The sequence below is a fragment of the Sminthopsis crassicaudata genome, chromosome 2, assembly GCF_048593235.1.
Source record: "Sminthopsis crassicaudata isolate SCR6 chromosome 2, ASM4859323v1, whole genome shotgun sequence".
Lineage (NCBI taxonomy): Eukaryota > Metazoa > Chordata > Mammalia > Dasyuromorphia > Dasyuridae > Sminthopsis > Sminthopsis crassicaudata.
The window spans coordinates 396,556,376-396,571,709 of record NC_133618.1 but is presented as its reverse complement, the minus strand read 5'-3'; the positions used below and the strand labels follow the sequence as shown (position 1 = coordinate 396,571,709).

At 34.5% G+C, this 15,334-nt stretch overlaps 1 protein-coding gene across 2 annotated transcripts in view; it reads left to right on the top strand.

Moving 5' to 3' along the window:
• PPP2R2B (protein phosphatase 2 regulatory subunit Bbeta) overlaps positions 1-15,334 on the top strand; it is a 457,959-nt gene that overhangs the window by 62,106 nt on the left and 380,519 nt on the right. Inside the window, exon 1 of one of the 2 annotated variants that reach the window (XM_074291742.1) lies at positions 14,186-14,329. The exons of the other annotated variant lie outside the window; for it this stretch is intronic. Within the exon in view, the coding sequence (XP_074147843.1) occupies positions 14,275-14,329 (55 nt within the window). The 5' untranslated portion in view covers positions 14,186-14,274. Of the gene's footprint in view, positions 1-14,185; positions 14,330-15,334 lie in introns of those variants that run through there. 2 annotated transcript variants of the gene reach the window in all.

Here is a 15,334-nt window from a genome sequence, read left to right as displayed (position 1 = left end):
AGGAAGGAAGGAAGGAAGGAAGGAAGGAAGGAAGGAAGGAAGGAAGGAAGGAAGGAAGGAAGGAAGGAAGGAAGGAAGGAAGGAAGGAAGGAAGGAAAGGAAGGAAGGAAAGGAAGGAAGGAAAGGAAGGAAGGAAAGGAAGGAAGGAAGGAAAGGAGGGAAGGAAGGAAGGAAGGAAGGAAAGGAGGGAAGGAAGGAAGGAAGGAAGAAAGGAAGGAAGGAAGGAAGGAAGGAAGGAAGGAAGGAAGGAAAGGAAGGAAAGGAAGGAAAGGAAGGAAGGAAGGAAGGAAGGAAGGAAGGAAGGAAGGAAGGAAGGAAGGAAGGAAGGAAGGAAGGAAGGAAAGGAAGGAAGGAAGGAAGGAAGGAAGGAAGGAAGGAAGGAAGGAAGGAAGGAAGGAAGGAAGGAAGGAAGGAAGGAAGGAAGGGAAGGAAGGAAGGAAGGGAAGGAAGGAAGGAAGGAAGGAAGGGAAGGAAGGAAGGAAGGAAGGAAGGAAGGAAGGAAGGAAGGAAGGAAGGAAGGAAGGAAGGAAGGAAGGAAGGAAGGAAGGAAGGAAGGAAGGAAAGAAAAAAATGGTGTGCTTTAGTTTGCATTCAGACTCCATGAATTCTTTCTCTGTTGGTGGAGAATTTTTTCATCATGAGTTTGGGATTGTCTTAGATCATTGTATTGCTAGGAGTAGTTAACCCATTCACAGTTATTCATTGTGCAATATTGCTATTACTGAGTACAATATTCACTTCACTCTGTATCAGTTCATGTAAGTCTTTCCATTTTTCAAAAAATCAGTCTGCTTGTCATTTCTTATAGCACAATAATATTCTATTACAATCATTTACCACAATTTGTTCAGCCATTCCTCAAGTGATGGACATCCTTTCCATATCCAATTCTTATATGGCATTTTTTCACTGTGCCAGGCTGTTTCCCTTTAAAACAGACATTTATGAAGTGATTGATGGGGAATCATTATTGTCTTTCTTGTTCTGAAAAGGAAAATGAGTCACTGAGAGGTTAACTTTCCTGAGTAAAGCCACACAGCAAATTATTATAACCATTGTTCTGGATGAAAGAACATTTTCTTGGAAAAACGTCTGATCAAAAAGAACATTGGTGCTGAGTAGTATGAAGAGCCATATGGTTATATTATTTCAGAAAGTATTTTGGTCTTATCTGTAGATGATAATAAATTAACACTTAAACACCCAGTTTTCCCATATTTCAAATAAGAGGCAACTAGGTGGCTCCATGGATAGGGTGCTAGTCCTGGAATAAGAAAAACTTAAATTCAAATACAGCTTCAGATGCTTTTTAGCAATATAAGTCTGGGCAAGTTATTTAACCTCTATTTGCCTCAGTTCTCTCATCTGTAAAATGAGCATAATAATAGCACCTACCTCCCAATGTTGTTATGAGGATAAAACATGATAATATCTGCAAAGCACTTTACAAACCTTAGAGCTATGTAAGTGCTAGTTATTATTATTACTATCATTAAATGAGCTTATAAATATTCATTTCTGAAGAGATGAATGAAACTAAAAATACAAATATATAGATAAATGATTCATTGGATTATAAATGTAAAATTTGAAAAGAAAACATCCAGTCTAACCCCTTTGTTTTACAGATGAGAAAATGGGCCCAGGAGTAGTTTAGGAAGTTTGCCCAAGGTCAGATGGATTATGGACTTCAAAGGCAGGATTTGAATCCAGATCCTCTGACTTTCTCCTCTTTACATAGAACAACATGAAATTTTTGCTTTGTGATGTTGCTATCTTATTTATTTTGTTAATTTTATTTTAGACCTAGGCAGGACCTGAATAATTATCTTGTTTAACTAAAGAAAGTGAGGACCAAGAGATGATGTGGTTTGCCCTCTGTGACAAAGGAAGCAGCTTAAAACCAAGATTGAAATCCAGTTCCTCTGGACTTTATGGCTGAAAGTGAGAGCCTTGGCCTAGGTGGTGCATGGTGTGAAAATCTTTAATTGAAAGATCCCAGCTTAAAAAGCCAAACTAAGCACATTATCACAGAATACATTGTGTTAATACTTCAAAACCTGCTGGAGTTGAGAGTCAGGGAAATCAGTTAGAATCAGTGGCTCTATGTTCAAGTAAAATCATTTTTTTTTGAGCTGGAAGATTCCTTAGACATCATTCCTTCATGTTTACAAATAAAGGGAATTTGAAAGTACAATGTGCCTGAGGTCAAACAAGAACTAAAAATTCAAAGCAGGATCTTAGCGGAAATCTTCTTATTTATCCAGCTTCCAAAGCTTGGTGCCTGTGTGACCTCAGGAAATTTCCTTTCCCTCAATTATTTTTGTTGTTGACCCTGACCCTGTGTCATTCCATTTGAGATTTTCTTAGCAAAGATACTAGAGTAATTTGCTATTTCCTTCTTTAGCAAATTTTACAAATTAGGAAACTGAGGTAAACAGGTTTAAGTGACTTGCCCAGGGTCCCAGCTAGTTAGAGTTTGAAGCCAGATTTGAACTCTGGATCATGTCCCAAGGGCCTATCTGTCCAGATTTTATTAATCCAATCTTATTTCCCCTTATTGTCTCCATCATTGTTAGTATAAGTGAAACCCGGGGCTTGCTTCCTGCTTTGCTAACTAAGATGCTTTGTGTTCATAAAACTCATTTGTAAAATGGGCATCTTTAGACTAAATGATCTCTAAAGTCCCTTCTAGCTCTTATTTTCTGTAATTCTTTGATTGATGGCAGTTGACAATGGCTGCTAATACTTCATCTTAAAGTGTCTCTAGCCTCTCTATTCTTTCAAATAGTTGATAAATAATCTGTGAAACTCTTAGACATTCCCTAGGGCAGCTGTCACCCTGCAGTGGTCTGTTTTGTTAAGTAGGAAAGAGAGGAAGGGATCACCTAATGGATCTATTGCATCTGTTTGGTAAATTTGGTTTAATCATAGAATCATAGACTTAAGTTGGAAAGAAAATCAGAGCCTATCTAATCCAACTCCTCATTTCACAGATGGGGAAACTGGGGCCAAGAAAAGTTTTTTAGGTAGTAGACAACACAACCAGAACTTCAACAAAGATTCTCTGACTTGCAAATATAGCCATCTCCCATTGTAATATTCTGCTTCCTACTTTCAATAGATTTCTCTTTTTTTCTTGTCCACAATTATTTTTAATATTATTTATTTTTCCAATCATATGTAAAGACAATTTTTATTATTTATTTTTCTTAAAGAGAGAAAATATCTTCCTTTGGTGTTTTTCCAAAAGGTTTATCTGAAATGAATGCTGGTTCAGGGCCCATTTCAAAAGGGTAAATAACTAGCCACAATTTCAGAAGACTGATAATGAAGAATGCTCTCTACTCATCTGACAGAGAGGTCATAGATTCAAGACAAAGAATGAGAACCACATCTTTGGATATAGTCAATGTGAAAAGTTGTCTCGTTTGCTTATGTATACTTGTAACAAAGATTTTGTTTCACTTCTTTTCAAGGTAAGAGTAGTTATTGAGAAGGAAAGCTAACAAATGCTTGTTAATGGGGAAAAAAATTAATTAGAAAAAAGAAGTGTAAATGAAGCAATTGGGAAGCCTGGTTTGTGCCAGGAATTTATCAGAATTCAAAGTTCAGTGGCTCATTGTTCTTGTTGTTGCCATTCATATGGGATTTTCTTGGCAAAGATACTGAAGTAGTTTACTATTTCCTTTTCCAACTCATTTTAAAGATGAGGAACAGAAGCAAACAGGGTTAGGTGACTTGCATACAGTCAAATAGCTAGTAAGTGGCTGAGGCTGAATTTGAATTCAGATCTTCCCTTGCATTCTATCAACTGTGCCTTGTCTTGTTAAATAACATAAAATCAAATCAAGCTCCCTCTTTCAAAAATTTGGACTATAGCAGGCCATTCTATTAAGAGTTATGTCCTGCTTTTTAAAAAAAATTAGCAAACTGCATATAATAGAGAATCACAATTTTACATTCAATCCTTTTTTCTCCTGTTCTATCTATGTTAGGATTACAAGGTGATTACATATCTTTATATATCTTATAATATAATTATAATGTAACATAATTATAACTATAATCAATATAATTATATATAATAATATTATATATAATTATATTGATTATAGTTGTAATATATTATAATTATATATCTTATATCTTTATAAAGACCATTATATATCTAGATATAGGAAAATGCTCATTTTATTTGGTGCTTCTGTAATTCAGAATTTTTTTTAATAAAAAAAGAGAAATACATGTTTCTGGGAGAATGTTTTAAGAAAAATACTACCTATAGCCTGGTAAAAATTGTCCTATTAGGAAGAATAAGGACACCTATGTATTGTGTTCAAAGAAAAGAAAATACCAATAAGAAATCAAAATCAGTTTTATCTGAGTGGCTTTGGCAACTGATATCCACCTGCCTTGTTTTTTGGAAGAAGGACTGAGAGGAGTTAAGGTCAGAAAGATTTAAGTTAATTGCCCAAGATGATTTATGGAATGAATGGCAGACCAAAGTTTGGCAAGGGGAGAAATAAACTCCCATTTCAGATACAACCATCTTTCTAATGCACCCCATTGGTGGTCCCTTGTCTTTATCTCCCTGATACTCACACATATTTGTGGTCCATAATAGACATTTTAAAAATGCTTACTTATTCCAACAGATAAGGGGCTTTTTTAAAAAATAATTTGAAGTATAGACAAAGAAAATGGATTGTTTTATCCTTGGAACCTTAGCCATGGTTCCTATTTTCCTTCTTCTACTTCTGTTCCAGTACAATAAACACTAGTAATGGTAAATATGAAATAGAGGGGAAAGCATTCCCCCATGAGGCATGGGGGAAGGATGGGGTAAAGAGAAAGATATCATGTGGCATGGTGAGGAAGATCACTGTGGGCTAACCTAAAAGGAATTCAGCAAAGATGGCATGAGCCATGAACAGATTTAACCTTGGGGGTTTGGTATAACTTAGATTTCTGATTAGAAACAATAAGGTGGGATTAGAAACAGTAAGGAACAAACAGGACTTCCTCAAGGGTAGGATTATAAGGTTGAACTGATTCCCATCAATGTCCTTCCCAATTAGCCTCAGTGAGTAATCTTATCAGTACTTCAGGCTTTTGCTGCCGATCCCACCTACTGACTCAGGCCATTATCAGTTACTGAGCTCTTTCTTCTTGCATTTGTAGACAAATCCACACTCTTTTGGTATCTTCATCCTAGTTATCAAGCATATAAGTCCCATGTTTTCAGTCCTCCCTATGCTATGTCATTCATTAAATTGAGATTCAATGTTACATCCTGCCCAGCACCACCCCAGCAGCAAGACTCCCCCAGGGTTGTACTCCCTCAGAGTTAAGAAAACTGGGTGCTAGAACCAATTAAATTGAGTGATGTAACACCAGAATGGTCATTGAAGGGAGAAAAGGACAATGGATGCTATGATATTGGATGTACATTTGAGAAATAATTTGCTATCACATTTATAAATATGAAATACAAACTTTTGGTTAAAAAAAAATCAACTTCTCCTCCCACCTCCAATTCTTGTTGGAAGAGGGAGAGAAAGGAGGAAAATAATTGCAATGTTAAGTGTAGGGCTAAAGACATTGGAAAGGTGACTTCTTTGGGAAATGTCATCTACTCTACTAATAGTCACTAATATAATAACTAATCTATCCATTATTGACATTTTGAGGTTGTTTAGACTATTACATAATCACAACTTTTAGTTCTGTCATTGAATTCTTATTTGATATATTTTATTATTTGCAAAACCAGGCTTGTAAGATACTAAGTGATATAATCAAAAGTGACCATTTTCAGTATAGAAAAGGTAAACTCTAAATTAATGTCATAATTGAATCAGTCCAAAAAAGGCAAATTAAATGTTATTTCAAAGACTGAATCAATATATCCCTAAAATTGTTAATTATGATCAATTTGGACTCATACCAGGGATGAAACAGAAAATCAATTAATTATATTAACAACAAAATCTTCCCAAATTGAATAATTATAGCAATATATGGGAGGGGGAGAATGTCTTTGACAAAGAACAAAACTCATTTATATTAAATACAACAACAGAAATAAAATCTTATAAAACATAGGCAGAGAAAAACTTTTAAAAATATATTAAAAGTATTTCTATAACCTAAAATTAGCATTATGCACAGTAAGGAAATATTAGAAGATTTCTCACAAATACAGGAGTAAAGCAAAGATGTTCTCTTTAACCACTGTTACTTGAATTAGTACTAGAAATATTAGAAAAAGCAACAAGACAAGAAAAAAGAAATGAAAAAGCATTAATATAGACAAAGAGGAGACAAGATTACCCTTATTTGGTGAATACACGATGGTTTATTTAGCTTTTAGAGAATAACAAAGAAACTAATTGAGACAATAAATAACTTCAGTAAATTAGTGGGATATAAAATAAACCCATAAAACCAGCATCATTTCTTCATAGTAATAACAAAATGCAGGAAGAAATAATAAAAAGAGAAACACATGCAAATTAACTACAAAAAAATACTTGGGAATCAGTCTACCAAGACACATTCAAAATATGTACGGCTATAATTACAAAACAATCCTTTAAGAGCCACTCAAATAGCTAGAGGATATTCAGTAATTGTGATTGGGCCCTCTAAATATAATAAAACTAATGATGCTACTTAAATTATTTTATGTATTTATACAATACAAATGAAACTATCTTGCTAATCAAATGTAAGAACAAAATTGACTTAAAGAAGAAAAGTTCTGAAATCTCAATAAAATAATAAAAAAAGAAACTAGACATGAAGGAAAAGTAACATTCCAAGGACTTAATTATACTATAAAGCAGTAATCATAAACTTTATTTGGCAATTAATTTTTTTAATTTGCAATTAAATTAGTTGATAAATAAAATTGGTGATTAAATCTAGTAAATTAATTTGTTGATTAAAGTTGCAAAACTAGATGAGTGAAACTGACTAGATAAGAATAAATCAGTAACAGTTGAACTCAACTCAATCTTCAAAGAAAATCACAACATTGTTGGAAGAACTCCCTATTTAATTTAAATTACTGTGAGAAATAGAAAATAATGTGGCGAAAATAGATTAATATCAATAATTTTATCATATATTCAAATAAAATGAACATATGATCTAAATATTTTAAATTATACAATAAAAAGAATTTCACAACTATTGCCTAAGGAGCATCTTTAACCAGACAAAAAAAAGAGATAATAAATTAATAATTTGGATTACAAGTATTTGAAAAGCTTTTGCATGGATAAAAGTATTTCAACTAGAAGAATAATGGAAGCAGATGATTGGGCAATGTCATTATCTAAACTATTTCTACTATTTCTAGTAGGAGTTTGATAACTAAAATACATAGGAAACTAAAAAATATTTGAGATCAAATGTTGATCAAACATGAAAAAAAAAAGCAGTCCTCAATAGCAGAATAGAAAAGTGCTAGAAATCATTCAAAAGATTGCTAATAATAAGAGAAATGCGAATGAAAATTACCCTCAGTTTTAATTCATACCCAACAAATTGACAAAGATGGAAAAAGTGATGGGAATATATAATATGGAAGAATTATAAAAAGAGAAGTACCCTTATGCAACTTGTGAATTGGTCCAATCATTCTAGAAGGCTTTTTGGAATTGTACCCAAAAAAAGTGACTAAATTGCATGCTCTTTCATATGTATCCAAAGAGTTCAAGGAAGGGGAAAAAAGAAAAAGAAATGTCTCATAGACACCAAAATATTTGTAGCAACTTTGGAAAGAGGTGAGGTGGGGGGGTGCAGAAGAAAAGGAGGAGAGTGATATCAAAAAGATAGAAAGAAAGCAGATAGACATTGGCTAGAGAATGTTAAACAAATTGTGATCTATACATGTAAGGAAGTATCTAATGTAAGAAATTATGAGTAGGATGAATTCAGAAAAGCATGTTATAACATATAAACTCATACAGAATAAAGTAAGCAGAACCAGGAAAATAATATACAAATGAATATATCAGTGTAAATGAAAATGACAACAACCAAATAATTGAAACTGGATGCTGTGAAATTCTAATGACCTTGTTTAGTCCCCAAGAAAATATACCCCATCCCTTCTTTGAAAAGATGAGAAATTATGGATGTGAAACAATGACAATAGTTTTGTACTTGATTAATGTATTGTTTACTTTACATTTCCCTATTAAAAATTATTTATTACAAAAGATAGCGGGGGGAGGATACAAAAAAGAAATATTGTGAAAGATATATGATATCAATGAAACTTTTAAAAAAAAATCATTGCAAAGATTTAAAGCCTGCTGAATTGGAATGGATTAAATATGTTGGTACTCTTCCTGAATGATTAGGTAATCTCTCAGAGTAGTAGAAACACAGAATTTGAAAACTGGAAGATGATGTAAACTCCAACACTTCAACCCCCTCCCCTCCCCTCACCCCCACACTGTTCAACAAAGGAAAAACCTGAGACCCAGAGATGGGAAGTGATTTGCCTAAATTGCATAGATGATTACTGGGAGACCTAATACTAGAACTTGTTTTTCTGACCTTCGGATCAGGGTTGTTTTTCCTCCACCCTTAATATAAGAAGTCCAGAAAGCAGCATGGCACATTGAAAACAATATTACAAGAAATTGTTGTTCAATTTATCACTCTCCCTGATACCTGACAAAAATACTGGAGGATTGCTATTTCCTTTTCCAGCTCATTCCAGATGAGAAAACTGAGACAATCAGAGTTAAGTGACTTGCCTAGGGTCCCACAGTTAGTAAGTGTGTAGGGCTAGATTTGAATTCATATTTTCCTGACTCTAGGCCCAACATTCTAGCAACCCTTAGCATCAGAAAACATTTACTATTTGTGTGACTTTGGACACAATTTCTCTAGGTCATTACTTTTTCATCTATGAAATGATTAAGTTCAACTGAAGTTCCTTCTAGCATGGGATTATGATCCTATGGTTCTTTGAAATATGTCCTGAAGCTTCAAAAAGAATTAGCTTAGTAGTAGCACAAAATCTTTAAAATGAAGGGGATGAGATAGATGATTCCTAAGATCCATTTTTCCTCTAATATTATGATTCTATTAAATTCTCCTTCTAAAAATTACATTGAATTAAGATTCCTAGAATATCAGTTTAATCATCCAGCTGGACCTGAACAAGTTGCTACTTTTACCTTTAGAAGAAAATATTTGGATTTATTTATGTGAGAATCTTAGATTTAAAATCCAAACTGTCCCAAATCCAAAATGACAAACTGTCATTGTTTGATTATTTAAACAAATATCTCATTGGCTTCCTTGGAGCATGTCCAATATTTAGAGGGTGGGGGAGAATTAGGATGCCTTGATTTGTGGTTTCAAATAGAAAAAATACAGAATAGGAGTGATGAGACCTGCCTTGGTATGCACACCTATCCTCAGAGACAGGAAGAGAAAAATATGGAGCAACGAAGGAACAGAGATGTATTGAAAGCATTTCATTTGTGGCCTAGGTGGATGAAGGCTTCTGTCAAAGGGGGATGAAAGCAGTTCCCTGAAGCCTAAAGTCAATGAGGATTAATAAGAGGGCTGACAAATTTTGCTGAGGGATAGACTGATGGAGGTACAGATAGGAATAAGTGATAGACAAGAGGAGAGAGAACAGACATTCAGAGACCTTGATGTGAAATGAAAGGGGATGGAACTTTGAGATGGTATCTATGGCTTGAAAGAATGGTGTGTCCTCCGGGGATCAGAGGAATAGTTGATGTCAGCTGAGAGCTCAATGTGTGTTTTTTTAGTCCTATTTTTGGATGGGGGGGTAGTGTGGTGAAGGGGATGGGAATGGAAGCCCAAGAACAGATAGAAAAAATGGTTCAGCACCTTTCATGAATTAATACTCAGGAAGGAGAGCAAGAGAAGAGAAAACTTTGTTCCCATAGCAAAGGGCTAAGCTGCTACGGTCATGGGATTCTGTACTTTTACAGATACCACCTCCTAGTCAAAACCTATCAGTATCCTAACCATGACTTCAGAATAGCTACTACAAAGCAAAATATAGAATATTAGGGACTGGGGGAAAATTCAATTCAGTGCAATGCAATTCAACTTGATTCAATTCAATAAGCATTTATTAAGTACTTATTAAAAGCCAGAGGAACTGTTAATTGGATAGAATACTTGGTCTGAACTCAAAAAGAGTCATCTTCCTGAGTTCAAATCTCAAACACCCTCTAGCTTTATGACCCTGAACAAATCACTTAACCCTATTTGCCTCAGTTTCCCCATTTGTCAAGAAGGAAATGCCAAACTACTCTAGTATCTTTGCAAAAAAAAAATCCCAAATAGGGTTACAAAGAAACTGACATGATTGAAAATCACTGGACAACAACAAATGCTAAGTGCTGTTTTAAGTGCTGAGGACCCAAAGAAAAACACATAAAATAATATCTCCCCTCAAGGAGCTTACATACTATGCACATAGAAAATTAAATGCAAAATGAACATGGGAGCATTTTCTCAATCCTCATCCTTCTAGACCTCTCTGCAATCTGACATTGTTTCCTTCCACCAGCTTGCCCTTCTGTCAGTCTCCCACCCATCCTTTACTTAATCTCTTCCTCTGTCTGATAAGATGGATTTCTATATTCAACCGATAATGCATCTTATTCTACCTTTGAGCCAATACTGATGAAAGTCAAGTTCACTCCATGCTCCTGGCTCATCCTCTTACCTTTTCCTCCAATGTAATAGATCTTTTGTACCTCTTCATGTGAAATAATTTATCCTATTCTACCTCTCCCTTCTTTCTGCTTCCAGTGTACTTCTCTTTGTCATCCCTTATTTTTTTTTTTGACATTCCCTCAAATTCACCTTATCCCTGTACCATTTGCCTATACACATTTTTTAAAAATTTCAAGAATTAAGTAACCTCATCCCATGTAGGGATATAAGCAGATTAGCTCTATTGAATCCCTTATGTTTTCTTTCCCCTTTTTACTTGTTTATGCTTCTCTTGGGTCTTGGTATTAAAAACTAAATTTTTGGTTTAATTCTGTTCTCATCCTTGTGAAAGCTTGAAATCTTTCTATTGAGTAAAATGACCATCAGCACTTGTCAAGTGATTGGATGTAAAAGAGGAAGAGGAAAATGTCCAGGATCAGTAAATAAGCTTTTGGGATGCCTGGATAACTGGGGATATCCATCTGGATAACAAGATGAAAAGTGGAGTCCTCACCAAAAAAAGGAGAAGGGGTAAGGGTACATTTAAAAAGAAGAGAGGGAAATTATAGGGGGAAATGTAATTCTAAGACTTAAGGAATTACCAAACAAATATCTTTAATACCAATTAAGAACATAATATCTAAACATCATTAATAAAAATCCCAAGAATTTCTGGATCATATAAATTTAAACTGAAAGTCGGGTGAAATTAATTAATATTTATTAAACCTCTCTTAAATACCAGTTACTGTGTTTAGCACTGGAAATACTAGAAAAAAAGAGACAATCCTTGACTTCAGGAGCTCACAGTCCAAGGGGGAAGACAATGTGAAAACAACTATGTGCAAACGAGATATATATATATTTTTTTAAATTGGAAATAATCTTATTTAAAAATTTTAAAATTATTTTCTTTTTTTACAATGACCGAACATTCATATCTTTTCTCCTTCCTACCTCTTCCTCTCTCTACCAAAAAGAAGGGAGGGAGGAGAGAATACATTTGTCCATGTTTTTTTGAAGCTATCTTTCATGTCATTTTTTACAGCACTTTTATATTCTGTTATATTCATATACCATAATTTCTTTCCCAGTAGATGGGCATTCCCATATTTTCCAGGATTTCTGCCACCAAATAAAGAACTGGTATAAATATTTTTCCTCTTTCTTTTATCTCTTTAAGGTACATGCCTAGAAATGGTATACCTAGGTCAAAAAGCATGTGCTGTTTATTAACTTTGGGGGCATAATTCCAAATTACTTTCCAAAATGGTTGGACTCATTCACAGTTCCACCAACTGTGCATCAATGTACCCTTCCAACATTTGTCATTTTCTTTTTTTTGTCATCTTTGCCAACCTGATGGGTGTGAAGTAGAACATAAGAATGACTTTAATTTGCATTTCTCTGATCATTAGCAATTTGAAGCTTTTTATATGACTATAGTTCCTGGGATTTTCCCCTTGAGAACTGTCTATTCATATCCTAGACCGTTTATCAATCAGGAAATGGCCCTTATTCTTATAAATTTAAATCAGTTCCTTATACATCTTGGAAATGAGACCTTTGTTAAAGAAATGTGCTTCAAAGATTATTTCCCACTTATAAATTTCCCTTCTAATTTTAATTATATTAAATTTTGTTTGAATAAAAAGTTTTAATTTTACATAAACAAAATTTTCCATTTTATCTTCTGTGATCCTTTCTATTATATTTTTAGTGATGAACTATTCTCTTATCTACATATCTGATTGATAATTTCTTCCTTATTTCTCTCATTTATTAATTATGTGATCTTTTATAAGTGACTAATATATTATTTTGGATCTTATCTTGGTGTAAAGTGTGAGGTCTAAAACTAATTTCATTCATTTTCTTCCCTTTCATCTAGTTTTCCCATTTTTTGGGTCAAATTATAAGCCCTCACCTCGATAGCTAGAATCTTTGTGTTTATTGAACATCAGGCTGCCAGATTTTTTTTTCTTCCATAGATTGTATGTCTCATCTGTTCCACTGATGGATCTCTCTATTTTTTTTTAACCATTATTAAATTGTTCTGATCTGGTATAACTAAACTCCCTTTGTTCATTCTCACATCCCCCCTCCCTATTTTGACCTTTTGTGCCTCCATATGAATTTCATTATTTTTTCTAGTTCTATAAAGCAATTCTCTTGTTGTTTGGTATGATTCCAAATAAGTAATTTAATTTAAGTAGGAATGTAATTTTTATTATATGGGCCTGGCCTAATCAAGTACTAATAAGTACTTGATAATTCTCTAGTTATTTAGGTCTATCATCATGTCTGTAAACAGTGTTTTGTATTTGCATTTAATAAATCTTAGAGGGCAGACACTATCATTATGGAGGATTGTAAAAGAATTCTTGAAGAAGTCTGGGATTTGGCTGAGACTTGAAGGAAGCCAAGGGGGCAGAGCTCAGGGGAGGGAGGGAGACAGATTAATACCAGACAATTTTTAGGGAAAATCCCAAGGACAACAAATTGAATCTTCTTAATAAGATGACATTGCTCAATGGCTTTGCCTAAATTTTGTTCTTATTTTAGGTTCTCAATTGCTTCTTGGTAGTCATCTGGGGAGGATTCACCTTTCCTCTCTAAGGTCTTTTGAACATCTTCCATTTTTCTGGCTTTTGGAGGATGAGAGATATCTGATATACCAACCACCACTTCTCTGTTCTTATCTATAAAGAAACAAGGGCCTGAATCCGCATTAAGACCTGGTTTTAACTTCATTTTGCTATAAAATAAGCTTTTTAAAAATTATATTTCCAATCCTATTTTTGTTTTACATAGCTGAACCATTTGTCCTTGTTGTTGATAATATAAAGAAAAAATTTGCTAATAGAATCTCTACTTGATCTTCTAGGCTTATTTCTCTTCTCAGTTTCCATCTAGAAATTAAATTCCTAAGTTTAGAGGAATTGAGGAAACCCAATTCCTAAGAATACTTCGAGTGCTGAGCATTCAGGTTCTAGACACTGAAAAGTTGAGGTATTTAGTCCATCAGTCTACCTTTAGTTAAAGTGTAAGAAGGAGCTTGGTCTCCGACTTTCCTGTCCTGAACTCTAGTTCTCAGTTCCACAATGTTAATTTTTTTTCCCCTAATTGGTATGTTTGCCAAATCAACAGTGAACTAGAGACAAAATGGCTTGACTCCTGCCAATGAGTTTCTCTGGGTACAGATGCCTGAGTGGTTCTGTGAAGTCTGCCAACTGGTGACCAGGCAACACCTTTCTTACCACTTCCCTCCACCCCACACCTCCTCCCCCACACACACTCTTTTCCTCCACCCATCAATACCCTGAGGAAACTTAATTGACCTCAGCTGATGGATAGTGTGTGTGTGTGTGTGTGTGTGTGTGTGTGTGTGTGTGTGTGTGTGTGTGTGTGTGTGTGTGTGTGTGTCCATCTGGCTGAGAGCCCTGGCTAAAATTCATGTTAGAGCTCTGTGTGGTCCCTAAATTAGAACTTAGACAAACCAGCCAAGGGGAGCAAGGATAACTTGGTTTTCCTTTATTCATGAGTGTGATGGAACTCCTGGAGTATATTCACTCCTCTCCATCTCTGAAAACAGGTATGTTATTTCTGTGACCTGATGGGGGATGGAGTGGGAAAGCATGGTGATGATGAAGATTATCATATATTTTGATTAATTAGAAGAGAAGGTTAGGTGCCCTAGACTCAGGTGGGAGAGTTGGATAATTGAGTTGGTCTTTGGTGATAAAAATCTTAAAACAGCCTTTTGGGGACAGAAGGCAATTCTTCTTCCATGATAACAAATGAATATAGTTAAATGTAAGATAAGAAAAGGAGGGTGCTTGACTGAATAAAGAATTCAGATATTTTTCTATGAATGTTGCTTATAGTAACTGATAAGATTTTGAAGGAGGCATAACATTGGTTTTCTGGTGTTAGGTGAACTACTTAGCCAAAATCAATAAAAATAAAAAGTCATCGAGGGGCAGATATTATCTTCCCTGATTCTATGTTGGTACTGTGTTCTGGAAAATTAGAAATGAGAACTCTGTAGCATGTCTCTCCAAGGAACCTGCTGCATATTGTCAACAGAAATGGCCTAGGGGCAGGGGAGGGGAGGTAGCCAGATACATTGGCAGAATTTCTAGGATTTACTATGAAGAAGTGAGCCAAGCTATTACAAATTCTTTTTGCTCTGATCTTCCTCACTCTGTATTATTTAAGAAGTTGAAGAACTACTTTCAAGAATGAATTTATTCAATCAACAAGTATTCACCTTGTTCAACCAAAACTACTAGTTAAGTGTTGGAAATACAAAAGAATACATTTAAGAAAATTAAAATTTAGGTGAAGATGGGAAACCAACATAGCATAGAATTATGGACTTGAATATAATTTAGCCTTAGATTTGAATTGGACTAGATGGACACTAAAGTCCCTTCCTACTCTAAAATTCTGTGATTCTGTCATCTTAACAAGTACCATAAAATTATACTTGGGTAGTTCCAGGAATAAGACTAATAGGCCCCAGAGTGTGATGCAGAACCAAAGTACCTATACATAGTGTTAGAAAATTAACTGGGTCAACATTTGTCACATACAT